Source organism: Papilio machaon, chromosome 21, assembly GCF_912999745.1.
Source record: "Papilio machaon chromosome 21, ilPapMach1.1, whole genome shotgun sequence".
Taxonomy (NCBI): Eukaryota; Metazoa; Arthropoda; class Insecta; order Lepidoptera; family Papilionidae; genus Papilio; species Papilio machaon.
Genome location: NC_060006.1, coordinates 107,238 through 124,212, shown reverse-complemented (window position 1 = coordinate 124,212; position 16,975 = coordinate 107,238). Strand labels below are relative to the sequence as shown.

The following is a 16,975-nucleotide window of genomic DNA, read 5'->3' as shown; positions in this document are numbered from 1 at the left end:
CCCACTATCATCGTCGAACTTAGGTCCTGTAATCTGAAAATAGACTTCCTGAAAAAGGTGAAAGACTTTAATCTCAAAAACAAAACACGTCTGCAAGCTAAGCACCTTGGATTCACGAGCAACGAAGACACACCCATCTTTGTAACCGAGCATCTTACCTCTAAGGGGGCACGACTGTTTTTCCTGGCCCGAGACCTAAAAAGAGCTCAAAAAGTTAAGTACTGTTGGACCTCTATGGGGAAAGTTCTGGTAAGGAAAGATGACACCTCTAAAATTGTCCTTATCCAACACGAAGCACAAGTTCATCAGCTAATGCAAGAACTATGACTAACCTTAAGCTTAAGTTCTCTGTTAATAATACTATTTTTCTTACATATTTATTTTGTACAAATTTCTTGTGAGATAATATCAAATACTTGCAACAGACATACACTAAAGCCGTTATATAACCATTCGCATACAAATACACATATACCCCATACACACAACCAATCACTTCATTACATACACACAACTCAAGCTCACCTTCAAGTCAAACCAGAACGTAAGTGGGATAATAACCTACGAACTTACCCTGATACCGTATGTGCTCTTATACACTCAAGGGTATACTTACACTTCACAATACATAAACAGTTTATATCTAAACAAAGCACACTTGTACATCTATACCCATTCTACACACTATCTTGCTTGCCATTATATAATTTACATAAATATACATATATATCCCGTTCATATAGATACCTATCTTTTTCCACAGACACACTTCACGCCACCCTACAAGATTATTTAAAACATATTAGTAAGCAAATAAACATCCCACTATTATTCATTAACGCTGTCATTACACTCATATATTATTTTATAATTCAATACCACACAAAGCACAAACATACAACACTTTACACACAATTTACTACCGGACAAACTGGATTAATACATGAAAACCGATACAATCCACGATCTAACTTTGTTACTATAGTAGTACATTCCACCTACCTTCCCTGTAACCCTAAGAGTTCTAAATTAATTCTTAATGGATAGTTTTAATACATTAAATGAAATTGATCATATTAATATCTCTGAGTCACTAAAGTGTAATATACAAGACTTAAAAATAAAGGTGGATAATTCTACACATAATTTTATTGTATTAACACAAAATATTAGAAGTATATACAAAAATTTTGACGACCTCCTTCTCACTCTGGCGCAAATAACATATCATATAGACATTTTAATCCTGACAGAATGTTGGTTAAACTTAAACAAACCCATTCCACAACTAATGAACTATACTTCTTTCCAAACCAAAAACCATATTAACCAAAGTGATGGAGTAGTCGCATACATCAGTAATAAATACTCAGTGAATTTCAGAGAATTAAACCTTCAAAACGCCACCGGAATTGAGTTATATACATCTAACTTTATAATTTTAGGTATTTACCGTTCCCCATCATTTCCTAACTCAAGTAATTTTATTTCATCTCTCAACAGTTACCTTGAAAATACTACCCCCTGTCAAAATATAATGATCGTAGGCGACATTAATATCGATCTGATTATTTCTCCTGCAGAGACAGCCCAAGAAAGAACGAATAGAATAAATTATCTGAACATGTTATCATTACATGGGCTACTCGCGACTCATAATTTACCGACAAGGGGAGACGGTTGCCTCGACCACGTTTTCTTGAGACACAACAACAAAGACACGGTTTTTACCGCAGTATTAAACACAACAATAACAGACCACTGTCTTGTTCTGTTATCTATATTAAATAAGGGTGTACAAACTGTTCCTAACAGGTGCAAAACTGTGGTTAATTACGAAAATGCTTATAAAAGCTTAATAAATAATGATGTGTCCTTCTTTAATACCTTTAAGGACCCTGATACTTATGCTTTTGCACTAATAGAGATGGTCAGAACGGCCTTACTATCTAACACTAAGAATATTACTGTCACTAATAGTAAAAGAATTATAAAGCCTTGGATAACCCCAGGTGCCTTACGGTGTATTAGATTGAGAAATAATATTTATTTAAAACTTAAATCAAATCCCCACAATCAAATCCTAATTATAACTTATAAGCGATATCGAACCTTCTGTGTCAATCTTCTAAAAAAACTTAAAAATAAATATAACAAAGATAAAATTAATGCCAGCGCCAGGAACCCTCGCGCTTTGTGGTCTACTATAAACGAAATCACCCACTATAAGCCACCCAAAAGTTCTAATGCCCACTTACTTAATATTAAACCTAGTCCTCAAGTGTCTGTAAATTATGTAAACAAATATTTCATTAACATCGGGAAAACTTTGGCTGAGAACATCTCTAATAAGCATGTTCCCTCTCAATCAAGTCTCACATATGAGTGTCATCCGTCTTCTTTTGTTTTATTGGAAACTGATTGCAAGGAAGTAGAATCAGTTTTAACATCCTTAGACTCTAATAGTGCTCAAGGCTGGGATGGAATTCCTACATCCTTTTTAAAAAAATGCAAGGATTTCATAGTTCCACTAATAACTGAACTTGCCAATCTGTGTTTTAGAACAGGAACCTTCCCATACCTTCTCAAGCGCTCCATTGTGACTCCTGTGTATAAGTGTGGAGATAACTGCGACCTAAGCAACTACAGACCTATCTCTGTTTTGATTTCTATTTCTAAAATTATTGAAAGACTTTTGAACTCTAGAATAGTAAGTTACCTGAACCAGTATGACATTCTATCTGACTCCCAATATGGCTTTAGAAAGGGTCGATCAACGCAGCACGCTATTTCTGATCTAACATCTGTCATAACAAGGGAAGTTGATAAAGGTATGAAGTGTCTTGTGGTCTTTCTTGACCTCAAGAAAGCTTTTGATACCGTCTCTATCCCTATTCTCGTACGCAGGCTTGAAAGTATCGGATTCCGTGGAACTGCTCTCTCGCTTCTTAGAAGTTACCTTAATAACAGAATGCAAGCGGTAAAAATTAACAATTTCATTAGTGTAGAGGAAAACGTAACTACTGGAGTCCCGCAGGGTAGTGTCCTCGGACCAACACTATTTTTAATATATATTAACAGTCTCTGCAACTTAGGTAGCCTTGGGGGAAGAATTGTGTCCTACGCTGATGATACAGCCATCATTTTTACTGCTAACACATGGAATAAGGTTAAGTTGGAAGCTGAGAAGGGACTGGCTATTGTTAGTAGATGGCTTAAAGATAATCTTCTTACCCTAAACACCCAAAAAACTAATTATGTATGTTTTGCTCCTTACATAACATCGCAACCCCCACCTGATTTTGACATTAAAATTCACTCCTGTAGCACTTCTTTAAACACTTGTATTTGCCCATCCATCCAGAAAGTTAGCAGTATTAAGTACCTCGGAGTGATTGTGGATTGTAGATTGTGCTGGTATCAACACCTGGAACGCACTATAGGCAGGGTAAGGAAGCTCATGTGGATCTTCAAATTATTAAGACGCGCTGTGAATACTAAGGTGTTAAATAATATATATATAGCTCTCGCTCAATCAGTAATAACATACTGCATTTCAATATGGGGCGGTGCAGGAAAAACTAACTTTCTAGATTTAGAACGGGCACAAAGATCCTTGATCAAAGTAATGTACAATAAACCTTTTAAATACCCCACCAAAACCTTATACGAAATTTCAAATTTGCTCTCTGTAAGAAAACTATACATTTTACATTTGATTTTAGGATACCACAAGACTTTACCCCTTGATAGTAATAAACTCAAAAAAAGACGGTGTCATGCTGTTGCCCCCCAATATCCTGCCCGCACTGTCTTTGCCACTCGGCAATATATATCACGTGCCCCTTATGTCTATAACAAAATACATCGAGTACTATCTATATACCCTATGCAGCTATTTGAGTGCAGGCGCGCACTAAAGGATTGGCTCTCTGCCCTTACCTACGACGAGGTTGAGCAAATTCTTACTAGAACAATTTAGTTTTGGCTCTCATTGGACCCACCACAAACACACGCACACATACACACACACACACACACACACACACACACAAACACACACACACAGACACACTCAAACACACGCATAAATCTCACAAAGAAATGTTAAAATTAAAAATTATTTTCTCTTTATGTTAACATGTAAATCGAAACTGTTATGTACACTGGAAGAGCGAGGCATTCCCTACACAAGTGTCTCTTGACTACTTTTTGGGAAGCCCCGGCAACTTAAATGTAAAGATTTACTTGAAATAAATACATTTTTATTTTATATTTATTTATTTAGTTGCCGAGTTGTTTTCGTGAATTTTGGCTTAAGAACGTTATAAGCTGAAAATTCTCCGAACTATAATTTATAATTGCTTCATATGGGAATTGATAAACTCCGTGTCCAGAAAATGTTGAATGAAGAGTTCGTTGTGGAGATGATGCCGCGTGTACCACGTGACCGGAGAGCTGGAGAGCTGTTCCTGTTAGTTTGTATATTTAAATGTTAAAAGTAAGTCGTTGTAATTTAAAAGTACAATTAGAAGCTAGAAAATGTTGCATATATTTATTGTAAGTCGTTAAAATATATTACGATTTGTTTAAAGTCAGGAAAAAGGCAACAAAGAATTACTCCAGGTTTATAACTTTAAAAAAAAAACAAAAAAACTTTTCCACAAAATTTGTTACTACTGCGAACAATTTTGTATTAGAACAATATTTTTGTCACAATTTTTTGACTTTCCACGTTAGTGAAATAACTTCCTCGTAAGTATTTCACAAACGTGGAAAAGAAACACATCTTTATAAATTGTTAAAACATTGATAAAGGTTTGTTAACATAAATAGTCTACAATTTTTATGTCCAACATACCCGAAATTAAATAAATAAAATAGCAGATTGAAATTCAAATAGTAAGTGCATTTGCGTATGAAATTGATGCAACAAAAAGGCAGTTATAAATGTGATACTGAAGTTTTGTACATATTTATATTAGGCTAGTTCTTGTAAATAAATCATTGAATTTTGCATATTTTTACTTTTATTTACCAACATCAGCATACAGCAGTCGTATCATCTACATTCATTTCGTTAATATTCAATATTGCTGCGCATCAAAATGTATTGATGCTTCATGCATTTACTAACAATGATGATGAGGTTCGGTTTCAAATAAAAAACTTTAGTTATTTTCTTTTGAAATGTCTAATTAATTGTAATTGTATTAAGTTCTCATAGTAGTAATAGTAGTGGCACTGACACACTATATACTTTGTTAGTGAACATCAAAGATTCACACACCTAAAGTTGTAAGGGAGGCGAAACGAGAATTTTGGAATGTACTCGAGCGTGGCAGATAAACATAAGGGGAAAATTTGCACCAAACAAAGTACTCCCGCCCTCCATGTAGAGAGCGCTTTTAGGTCAGCCGATCAGTTTACTAAATAAAAAAAACGGTTATTATAAATACTCAAACGCGTCAGATAGATAGGACGAATTCATAACATTCAGAAATGTTTACATGTCAAAGTTTACCCCGTTCAACAGTCAAGGTAACGTTTTTACTTTGCTACTGTGATTGCTATTATCTCATGTATGGTGCAGATTCTCAGATTGTCGAAATTTAGACTTTTCTGCATATTATCTGTATCAAACTGACGCGCTAGCTAGAGCATATTTTACAATCTAGATTTTTTATTTGTTATCCTAATCGGCTGCACTAATGCGCGACCTTATCTGGAATGTTCCTTGTATATTAGAAGTAAGCTTCCCCCTTAAAAATATATTCTGAGTTAAATATCATAAAAGGAAAAAAGGAAAGGAATGCATTGATTCAAAAGAAAAGGTGTTCATTTCCCATGTGCTGGCTGTATTTTATGTTTAATGTAGAACTGCACGAATGAAAATGTAGTTAGTTCAGTTAGAACACTCGGCAGCAATTAAGACATTGCTGTGACTCGTGCTTCTCCTATATTTAAAGATCTTCTCTCTTCTCCTCGACTTCCAATACTTTGTGTCGTCTTGTGATAGAACTTGTTCTCCGCTTACTGCTGCACTCTTTATTTTGTCTGAAAAAAGAAACATTTAAAATTATCTTTGCTGTATTAAAAAATTATGAAAAACTAGTCAAATTGATTTATTTTCCAAAGAAAAATACAATAGTAGAAAGTAAGACATATAACATTTTGTAAAAAAAGGTTGTTTAATCATTTTTAATAATATTATAGTTGACTACTATTGTGAATGAACAAAAATTCCCAAATGAAACTCCACAGCGGCAGCGCACCTCTCTCATCCAATGCTTCTTCATCTATTAAACATTTTCTTTTCCTTATATTTCTTGCCAATTCATTGTGTCTTTCCGTTGCCGTATCTCTAAGATCTTCGCATGACAACAAGTCCTTAGAGTCTTTAAACAGTTTAACCCCGCCTACAAATGTCTCTCTCCTGAAACATATCTAATGGTTATTGATATCTGTCATTCAAGAGTTGAGTGAAAAGGCATTTACTAAGCTAGGGCATACCATCTTACAACCACAACATCACTTAACAACAGGTGGGATTGTGATCAAGCACTAGCTTAATTAATATTTTACAAAAAACTTAATTTACTGTAGGCCATATTCATGAATATACAAGGTATATAATAAGAAGGTCAGTAAAAGGCCAGGTATGTACTACTTTGTTATTGTAATTATAAAGTTTTTATTAACTTATCTTACTTCATCTTAGGAGGTTCCACATCAATAAATATTAAATTTCTATTTATAATTTCCGATACTTTAGCAGCAATCCTCTTCTGTAGCTCATTGGATACTTTAACATCGTTGTAATGACCAGCTTCTTCTAAATATCTTTCGGAGCGCAATTTTTGATCTACAAAATGAACAAATTCAACAAGTAAAGTTGCCTTACTGCATTGACTATCTATTTATATATCCATCCCAGAACTTAAACATATTCATCCAACTACTGATACCTACCACCATAACTACTGGTTGTTCCAATTCTTGTGCTAGTATTCACGGATTTAATAAATGAGTTATCCACAACCTCTTGAAATCGTGATAAGTCTTCCTCTGATGATGAATCTGACATTTTACTCTTCAGCTATCACAATCAAATTCCTAACATTAAGTATGCCAATGAAATCCAATCATAAATTGTAAATTGATAATTTGACCGATACTAATTTTATACAGAGGAAAGCTTTCCTGGGTGCCCTGTAGTAACGAATAACGAAAACAACAATTGTAACAAAATAAGCTGAAAGGAAAAATATTAATCAATGAGTATCACCACTGTCACTCACAGTCACAGTTATTAATCTTTGACACAACTGAACAGCTGACAATGACATGAAATTTGACAACTGAAAAAATGACAAATATTTTACGAGTGGAGTGGAGTTGTATTTAAACATATAACCTATATATGTATTATTTCTAATCATAAAAGCCATATAAACAAATGTAAATAATGACGACCTACACAAAACCACCCGTGGATCCTGATTTGTTAAGATTTTCGGAAAAAAATGACTATGATTCTTTAGCAAAATATTTAATTGGCAACAACTATCGCTATCGCGAAAATATAATAATCCCAAGGATTTTGGGTCCAGTTGTAATTAAAACAAATGAAGAAAAAATGATAGAAGCAACAGTGGAAAGCTGTCCTTTCAAATCATTAACGAGCTGCATCATTGGTATGTGCTATTTAAAAAATAACTTACTCTCATTATTAGCCTCTTACTATGCATATATTCGTTCTTCGGTTTGTTTTGGCTTTTGGAAAAGCATAGCTTTAATCTGCTGCTAATTGGTGGCTGTTATATTGAAGATAGGTTTATTTTATCAGGTTATGGACTGGGAGCAGCTGTTGGTTTATTTACATCGTCGCTAATGCCAAACGTCACTGACCCTATGGCACAACAAAATCAAACTGCAAGGGAAATTTTACGTGAGATGAAAGGATCTATGTTAAGTTACGCTAAAAACTTTGCCATTCTTGGAGCAGTGTTCTCTGGTGTAGAATGCTGCATTGAAAGTGCCCGTGGAAAATCTGACTGGAAGAATGGTACATATGCGGGAGGTGTCACCGGGGGACTCATTGGGTTGAGAGGTGAGAGCAGTGCAGCAAGATAAACACACAGAATAATATTTAAATTTTATATCCTCAAACATAACATCTATATGGACAAAAACAGAAACTGTTTTTCAAAAAATACACATATGTATGTATAATTTAGGCAAGAGGCCTGATTTTTCTGTACAATGGCCATACAATGGTTTAGTTGTAGGATGAGATTCAACAAAACACTGTAACAAACTGAAAAAAACTAATTCCCTTGGTGTATTTTGTTTCACATAAAAAAACTGTAGTAGCACAAAATGTTTAACCTCAGAGGTTTATTATTTAAGACCATGACTATTGTTCAAATGAATCCATACATTTTTTTCAGGTGGACTGAAAGCAGGTTTATTTGGTGCAGCGGGATTTGCTGCGTTCTCAACGGTCATCGACTACTATATGCACCAAAGATCCTGAGTTTTCAAATAGTCACATAATTCATAGTTATGCATACATACAGTATATTTAGTTAATAAATGGATATCATTTTTTCAACTACAATTTAAGTTTTTACTGCTACTAATTATATGTCTACATATATTTCATGATGGTACACCACAAACCCATTCTATGTTGGTGGAATTTCGCCACTAAGGTGATGCTGAGCTGATGCACGTGGGCATATTATAAGCTGCTTTTTTAAATACTGTGTTGACGAAGTTGCGGGCGACCGCTAGTATGTATAAGTATACATTTTATACTATAAAATTATAGAAGTAAGCATAGGGGCAACACGCATTTCATATGCCACATGGCGATAACACAATAAAGTATCTATTGGAAACAATAATAATTTACTTACTTTACACTTTATATTTTACTTAACACTAACAATTATACTTTGCAGAATTATCGTAGGTGAAGTGTTCCTACACCTCTGTTTTGTCCGGGACGGTTTAATATTTTCATAATATAATTTCATGCTTGCTACGTGTGACATGTTTTATGCTCTTGGTAAATAAAACAATTAAATTATTTCGATCCCATGATCGAGATCGGGAAAATAATTTATATGGGCTAAAAAAGAATACATAAAATAGGTATTTTACTCTTATATACTCTGTTGTTGCATGATCTTTGATTTGACGTATAACGATTTTTTTCTCCGATATCGCTTTTCGTTGCGTTGCCAGCTGCCAGCCAGTCATCCGACTCCGTTCAGTTTAATTTAACTTGCTGGGAATTGTAACTTTGATCAGATTAAACTTAACGAACATTTAACAAAAGAAATGAATGAACGTGTCGGGTTAGAGTAAGCATTATGTATTAACAGATATTTTGCTTTCAAAAATTTATTAAAATTGAAAAGACGAAAACTTAAAAATATTATTTAGATATCAATTAATATAGTGTAACACAATGAGAGATACGTTTGCGTCCGACTCCGTTATTGATTCGCCGACTCGTGAAAGTGTGAAAATTATTGACGGTTGTTACAATAGCAATATTTTTAAAGCCAAGCCGTTTTTAAGTTCCCGTCGAGCGTTTCAGTCTAGCGCTGAGAAAATATCAAAAACGTTTAAAAGTGTTCGAAACACTTTCGGCAATTTGTCGCAGGTGAGACATTTTAAAAATTTTAATATTTGCTTTATCATGAGTGAGAAATAAACCCACAATCAAATAACGTTTTAAGTATAATATTTAGGTGTTTGATTTATTACGGTTGATCAGACTAGTTTTATAAAAAAATATATTCCCTTAATTATTCATTTATATATATTTTCGTATTAGCATTTCAGAGTGAGCGGCAGGCGCAGACACAGGCTAGCGGAGGCTGGATCTCCGTGCAAGAGTCCTTCTACACCAGTCACTAAAAAGAAGGGGGTCTGTATGATAATACTTGCCGTTATTGGTTTTGTTCTACTCAATGTGGATGTTGTTGTTGCTATATACTATTTTGTATATGTATTGGGAATAATTTACATGGAAATTGTCATATAAATTATATTTATTTATAGTACTGTACCAATTACATAATTTAATTATCATATCATTGTGTGCAGTTGCTGGGCAGGAGCCCCGCCAAGCTGTACAGCCCATTTGGCATTGAGACCCCACACAGCCGAGACTTCCGCATGTCACCCTACATGCCTGACACCCCCGACGGGTGAGAACATTTTAAATTAACAAGTAAATTAAATGTAGAAAAAGAAAGCTATGTGTACTACTGTAATGAACTATTAACCATTGACTTTAATTATTAAAAGTACTGAACAAATTTTTCTTTGTTTACCAAATTTGTTTAGACTAGCTAATTAACTTATATGAAGGGGCAGGAGGGCCTTCATCAGAAATTATATTGTGCGAGTATAAAAGCGGGTATGTCGGCAGGTGGGCGTAAACAGATCACGAGTCCTTGTTGCAATCGCAGTTGTTTAATAAGGGTTAAGTAACCAAAAATACACAGTGGAATGAACACTGTAGTGTCTAACCAACGCGACATCAACTTAATTAAGCGGTAGATTTAATTTGTTAATTAGATGCTAAGCGATTCGTCGCAAGCGTGGTGCGCCGGCGCCGTCTCGAACAACACTGTGTAAAGATGGCCGCCCTCACAACCATCGACATGACGCTTCGCTAGGCTGACTTTTGACAGCTAAAAGTCAACCTGACGTTTGACTTTGGCGGATACGCCGTCACGGCCGGACTGACATTCGACCGTCCTCGGGCGATTCTCTGAAACAATGAACTGCAGTTGTACCTATTCCGTTCGGCATCCTGACGGACGACTCATTACAATCATCAAAATGCGCTATGATACTTAAGACTGAAGGCGGGCGTCTCGTAACAATTAAGTCAGATGACACTGCCTTGTCACTAAACAGCATGTAGGTTAACTGTTCACAATCGGTACTACTGGACAGGTCAATCCTTTGGTTGATGTGACCCGGACGACAATATTCGTCTTAACACAATCTGCAAGGCATCCAGAACAAGTCATCCAACATAAATGGCTCTGACTCGGACGACAATATTCGTCTTACCACAATCTGCAAGGCATCCAGAACAAGTCATCCAACATAAATGGCTCTGACTCGGACGACAATATTCGTCTTACCACAATCTGCAAGGCATCCAGAACAAGTCATCCAACATAAATGGCTCTGACTCGGACGACAATATTCGTCTTACCACAATCTGCAAGGCATCCAGAACAAGTCATCCAACATAAATGGCTCTGACTTGGACAACATTTTTTGTCTGACTATATAGCAAATTTTTCTGCATCCGATTTGCTGCTGCTGCTAATCAGCCAATCGGCTGCACCCGTCACTTAATCGAGGTACCTACGTACACCGTCGATTATTATGTAAAATGAACATGCTGAAGTAAGGGTTTTGAACCCCGCGAATAGCCTCCACCATCACTTATAGCCATCCCTATCCACACGGTCTGAATTTCTCTGTTAAATATCAACAAACAACTCACCGCAGTGATACACAAATGACACAGTAACATCGCATATAAACTGTACTCACAATATTAACAAAAATTGTATAATCGCTTACCAACTGCTGAATCGCAATCTCTGTCTGCCTTGTTTTGTAATATTCAGCCAAAGTGAATAAAACATTACCCTCCATAATGAAAATATTCTAATGTTGACAGGAGAAGAACGTTGCTAGTTCAAATACTTAGTTTCTTACCGAACTAATTCGCGTGCGTTCGCGACACTGCCGCCTCTAGGCAAGGGACAACGTCATGAATTAATGTTAAAGTGTAATGAAACAATGTTTAAAATCACAGGAGTTTCTTACTGACTTTCTAATTTGACTACTAATTTTGTTTATCGAGAACCAATTCTACTAAAATGGTTTACACAACAGCTCAACTACTATGGCTGACTACTACTATGGCTGTTGTGAAGTTAATTGTACTAAAAATGTCCATACAACAGCACACCATGTCTTGAATTATCCAACACTTGTCAAGATTTGACCTTTGAACTTTGAATTCTTGTCTAACATTTTTGAACAAACAGATATTCCACATTATTGTTCTGACATCTTAATGGATTTATTAGATTTTACATTTGTGTTAAATCTACGGGCCTGGTAAACATGCTTTTCAATATCAACTAAAATTATCAAATGATAAAGAAACAGAATATTAGGTTAAAAACATATCTCTTGGAAGCATCTTGATAGTCATAATAATGGCAAGGTTATCCCTGCAACCCTTTTATCAAGTCACCAATATTATGAGTATTGGCAATAAGTGTAACAACATAAATAATTCTGTAAATCTTGATATTTATTCTCCAGTGCAAGGTGTGCAACTGCACATTAAATGTAATGTAGTTTATTCTATAACCACACAGTTGACTTAACAACAGATTGATATAAAGCAGTACAAATTACCAAAAAATGTAATTTTGTCTGATGATAATTTCAATGTACCTGATGAGCTTTCATTACTTTTAGGAGCTGATTTATATTTTAACATACTTTTGAATGGTAATATTAAATTGTATAATGGTCCTGTCTTACAAAATACACTCTTTGGATATGTGGTGGGAGACACTGTCTCTAATAACTCATCAAGTAAAAATGAAGTTTAGTGTCAAATTTTGCTATTTTTAATTCTGAAAAACTAGAAAACATTATGCAGCAGTTTTGGTTGAGTGAGAAAGTGCCAGAGGTATCAATGTGTAATCAGGAATAAATACCAGCAAAAGACATTTCTTTTAAACACAAACTAAAACATCATCGTTAGGTGACTACACTCATTACACATGTACATTAAACTGTGACCTGTATCTTTACAAATTGGTTAAAGATATTCATTTGTACTTTAAGGCTATGATTTCCTAATAAGTAGTTATAGGTATAAAATGGATTGAGCTCACCATGTTTCCTATGTTATAGTCATCGTCTGATAGTCATCAACATGCTTTCTGTTTTCCTGCTTATTAAGGAGACTTACATGACAGGAGCGTCGTTTCAAGTTCAGTTGCTACTTACTCACAATTCTTCAACCAAAAGTAATTCCATGGAGTCGCTCAACATCTTTAAACATGTCTCTCATGTTTAGGGGTAACTAAAACTTACACAAAAGGTTCTATCCCACTTCTGATGAAGGGGCAGGAGGGCCTTCATCAGAAATTATATTGTGCGAGTATAAAAGCGGGTATGTCGGCAGGTGGGCGTAAACAGATCACGAGTCCTTGTTGCAATCGCAGTTGTTTAATAAGGGTTAAGTAACCAAAAATACACAGTGGAATGAACACTGTAGTGTCTAACCAACGCGACATCAACTTAATTAAGCGGTAGATTTAATTTGTTAATTAGATGCTAAGCGATTCGTCGCAAGCGTGGTGCGCCGGCGCCGTCTCGAACAACACTGTGTAAAGATGGCCGCCCTCACAACCATCGACATGACGCTTCGCTAGGCTGACTTTTGACAGCTAAAAGTCAACCTGACGTTTGACTTTGGCGGATACGCCGTCATATATTTAACACAAGGAAAGAGATGTATATTTGTGTATAATTTCAGGCTTTCACCAAAGAGACGTGTGGGTGTCAGTCAGTCATGGCACCAGTTGGCGAAGAAGAGGCCGCGGGCGCTGTTCCGCTGAGCCCTGGTCGGCCCGGCGGCCTGCGCCCCCTCCCCCACCGCTTAGTGTAAGGTCCGCTTGGTGCGCAGGTATCGTGTCATTGTATGGGACTGGTGCTACCTTCAGCGGGACACTAACATTGTTTATGCACTTTTTACATATTTAAAACCTGCTACACTACTTTTTGTACAACTTTACGTAATTTAATGTCTAGTATTTTGGATGCGATCGCCTTTTAAAGTTTATCAATAATGTTAAGTGCAAAAGGAATTTTGTATTCACTACTTGTTGATGGGGAACTCGTTGTTTACATCAAGTGGAGAAGTTTAAGGGATAACTTTGATTGATGAGGGAACATGTACTTATATGGTGATAGGAATTGTCTCAATAATATTATTATCAAGTAGCGAGGCATGTCGAGGCGAGGCAAAGTATTCCGCAGATAAAAAACTAGCAATTCATAACATTCAAGTTGAAATTCTTATAATAGATGTTAAAAGCAAGTTTTCTCAATCTTTTAATTTTAGTATGTTTCATTTGTCTTAAACATAACTCCAGGTGCTTCACTTTATCCTATCAGAATCCGCTCAATACTTGTTATCCACTCACCTCTATACATGGACAGGCTATAAACCGTGATATTTTGTTCTTATTTGATTTTCGCCATTTTGCGGTTAGAAGCAGTGGTGAGCAGTCGAACTTGTAATAGAGATGAAATCGACACTCAAAAACTTCAACAGGTGTGTTCAAGTCGGAATTAAATAAAACCTGTCATTTCCCCGCAATGACCTATTCATTTATAGAGATCAGTGTTGATACGTCATAAATCGTAGGTTTCAGCGACATTGTGCGCCTCTTGTTATACTAATACATCTACTTCAACTTTTGCCTTTACTCTTCACTCATCTTTATCTTCTTTCGTTTTATATCGAAGCACTTTCCAAGGAAGTTATTTATTTAGTAGTGAAACCGACAAGAAATCTTTACATTAACAATTTATTAAAATAGTTACTATAAAAATATAATAGACAATTTTTTTTTACAAAATAGCAATAAATTTGAACTGATAATGACCGAAGCTCGCGTCGCCCGCCCCCGCCTCTAATGCCTTTGCGCATATACAGTATTATTCAAGCCAAAATTATACTCGCTTACATTTTAACTTAGTGATTACATTAGGCTTCTCTGTGACAATATTTATATCTCACTATTTATTATTTATATGGTAGCTTAAGTCTGTGCTCAGTTTTGTATAATATTAAAAATATTTTTTAGGCAATTTGATGTAAAACCTGTAAGTTTATAAGTATTTTATTTTTTATATTTTGTGTCTGTCAAAGACTGAATGTACGAGGCTTGTATGGCATTGAGTGCCGCCCCGCCTTTGTCTGCAGCTGTTGAGTGTTGACCTGACTGAAACAATAGTGACGTTTAACTGACACTGCCTAAAGTTGACATTGAATTTATTGATGAAACTATTTTCATATACATTATAAAGTGAAATTGACTTTGCTAATTATATCATTCGGTAATTTTGCAAAATTGGAAATGACTAAAATAGCTATATTCGTTTTTCACTGAACTGTACATTGTTGTGTTTTAAGCCGCATTCACATTTGTCTGACGTGTTGTGTCGTGATGCATCAGAAAGGTATCGGTCTCATACAATTAATATGGTTGCGTGCACACTTCTCTGACGCAGTGTGTTGTGATGGCTTGTGTTGTGTCGCGTCAGAAGCGATCCCGGTCCGCGTCAGTATGGGTGAGGTGCGGGGGACGGCGCAGCGACACAGTGTGCACGCGCCATTTTGTTGTGTTGTGACGCGTCAGAAGTTAGACATTCTAAAATACTGATGAAATTTTTCAGCATCACTCTCAAGCTCTTTAACGAGACAATGAAACTCGCCTTTAGTCTCTCTTTTTGTATTTACTGGATGTATCCAATATCTTCTTCTCTTTTTTTGTTTTATTAGAAGTGTTGCCAGTGCCAATAACTGCATATCTTCTTCATAATCTGAATCTGAATCGTATGATTCATGAAAAAACATTGCGAATGTGTAAACTCTCTGAGAGCTATAACGGAACTGATTAAAAATGCGTCATAACGCGTCACATAGATGTGAACAGTAGCCATCACGACAGAAAGCATCACGACACAACACGTCAGACAAATGTGAATGCGGCTTTATATTTCTACCATTTTTTTTTTATCTATTTATGCACAAAGATTAAATAAATCTGTCGTCAAGCCAAAGTCAGCAAAAGGGGCTAAAGTATAGTAGTATTATTGTGTTTTTATGTTGTGTCTTTTTTAATTTACAATCGGCTCGGAGTTGATCAATAAAAATGTACTCAAAGTGGTTCTGCATTTTTTTCTACAACTTTGTATATCCTATCATATATATATAAATACACACGTACTTATATTATCGCAGATATAGTTATTCGTCTGTGAGATCAGCTGATGTAGTACATCATGGCGAGTAATGTTATTCATTTGTGAGTTCTGGCGTCAGTTGTACAAAAAAAAAAACAAGTGAATTAACAATTTTTCTTTATTTACAGCTGCAACAATAATGGTCCATGTTTTAGAACAATAATATTACTGAAACTACGTAACTAGAGATGGTTACGCTCAATATTAACATGGCGGAGGCCCTCAATATTCAAACTGAGATAATAGTTTGGTTGAGTCGTAAAACTATGTTGGTACACAATTAAAAAAAAGCTTAATGCTTCACTTATCCCTAGTAATGGTAAAAGAGAACTATTCTTAATAGTCTTGTTAACAATACTGTGTTATGTAAAGAATACGACAAGCGGTCCGGCCGCTGTCAGCGGTACATTACACTTTGCATCTCCACGTGCAGTCGCCATCGTCAGCGATGTTCCACCTCCCTTGCAGATAAGTGACAATCTTTAGAGCGTCTCGTGCGTCTTGATATTATAGAAATCAGTCTATTATTGATTATTCTTAAAAAAGGACGGATTTCGTGAAGGATATTTTGCTACAAAAACTGGAAAGCGAACGAAGGTGACTGTACTCATAGCGATGTACTCTACGGTAACCAATGAATGTCGAGCTGTGGCCAGACTGAGCATATGTCTAGTCTTAATACAATAACTAAATGATCTTCTTTCCTACACTGGAACAATGTTACTAATTAAAAAGAAAATAACAATGTATTTTCCACCTTTTTATCCACAATGTTGCAACAAAACTGGCGGATTATTGAAATTTAACCTTAAAATATAAACAATCAGATTAATAATGTCGTTTTGGATTTGTTGTTGCG

At 35.6% G+C, this 16,975-nt stretch overlaps 3 protein-coding genes across 3 annotated transcripts; 2 read left to right on the top strand and 1 right to left on the bottom strand.

Annotated features, from left to right (window-relative positions):
- Positions 1 to 5,837: 5,837 nt before the first annotated feature.
- LOC106713038 lies at positions 5,838 to 7,255 on the bottom strand. Its single transcript, XM_014505739.2, has 4 exons — positions 6,973 to 7,255; positions 6,712 to 6,865; positions 6,276 to 6,436; positions 5,838 to 6,057 (listed from the first exon to the last, which is right to left on the bottom strand). Exons 1-4 carry the CDS (start codon positions 7,085 to 7,087, stop codon positions 5,906 to 5,908), a joined length of 582 nt encoding a protein of 193 aa, XP_014361225.2. The 5' UTR covers positions 7,088 to 7,255; the 3' UTR covers positions 5,838 to 5,905.
- A 159-nt stretch (positions 7,256 to 7,414) lies between these two features.
- Positions 7,415 to 8,620, top strand: LOC106713042 (mitochondrial import inner membrane translocase subunit Tim22). Its single transcript, XM_014505744.2, has 3 exons — positions 7,415 to 7,697; positions 7,850 to 8,113; positions 8,454 to 8,620. The coding sequence occupies exons 1-3, from the start codon at positions 7,469 to 7,471 to the stop codon at positions 8,537 to 8,539; spliced, it is 579 nt and encodes a 192-aa protein (XP_014361230.1). The 5' UTR covers positions 7,415 to 7,468; the 3' UTR covers positions 8,540 to 8,620.
- A 60-nt stretch (positions 8,621 to 8,680) lies between these two features.
- On the top strand, positions 8,681 to 15,065 carry LOC106713045. The gene is made up of 4 exons (XM_014505747.2): positions 8,681 to 9,679; positions 9,854 to 9,946; positions 10,126 to 10,229; positions 13,619 to 15,065. The coding sequence occupies exons 1-4, from the start codon at positions 9,482 to 9,484 to the stop codon at positions 13,698 to 13,700; spliced, it is 477 nt and encodes a 158-aa protein (XP_014361233.1). The 5' UTR covers positions 8,681 to 9,481; the 3' UTR covers positions 13,701 to 15,065.
- Positions 15,066 to 16,975: the final 1,910 nt, after the last annotated feature.

Coding starts and splice junctions, on each gene's coding strand:
- LOC106713038 (XM_014505739.2), bottom strand. CDS start 7,087: ATGTCAGATTCATCATCAGAGGAAGACTTATCACGATTTCAAGAGGTT. Junction 6,866..6,972: donor AACAACCAGTAGTTATGGTG/GTAGGTATCAGT, acceptor TTCATTTTGTAG/ATCAAAAATTGCGCTCCGAA. Junction 6,437..6,711: donor GTGGAACCTCCTAAGATGAA/GTAAGATAAGTT, acceptor GATATGTTTCAG/GAGAGAGACATTTGTAGGCG.
- LOC106713042 (XM_014505744.2), top strand. CDS start 7,469: ATGACGACCTACACAAAACCACCCGTGGATCCTGATTTGTTAAGATTT. Junction 7,698..7,849: donor ATTAACGAGCTGCATCATTG/GTATGTGCTATT, acceptor TTATTTTATCAG/GTTATGGACTGGGAGCAGCT. Junction 8,114..8,453: donor GGGACTCATTGGGTTGAGAG/GTGAGAGCAGTG, acceptor CATTTTTTTCAG/GTGGACTGAAAGCAGGTTTA.
- LOC106713045 (XM_014505747.2), top strand. CDS start 9,482: ATGAGAGATACGTTTGCGTCCGACTCCGTTATTGATTCGCCGACTCGT. Junction 9,680..9,853: donor CTTTCGGCAATTTGTCGCAG/GTGAGACATTTT, acceptor TTTTCGTATTAG/CATTTCAGAGTGAGCGGCAG. Junction 10,230..13,618: donor ATGCCTGACACCCCCGACGG/GTGAGAACATTT, acceptor GTATAATTTCAG/GCTTTCACCAAAGAGACGTG.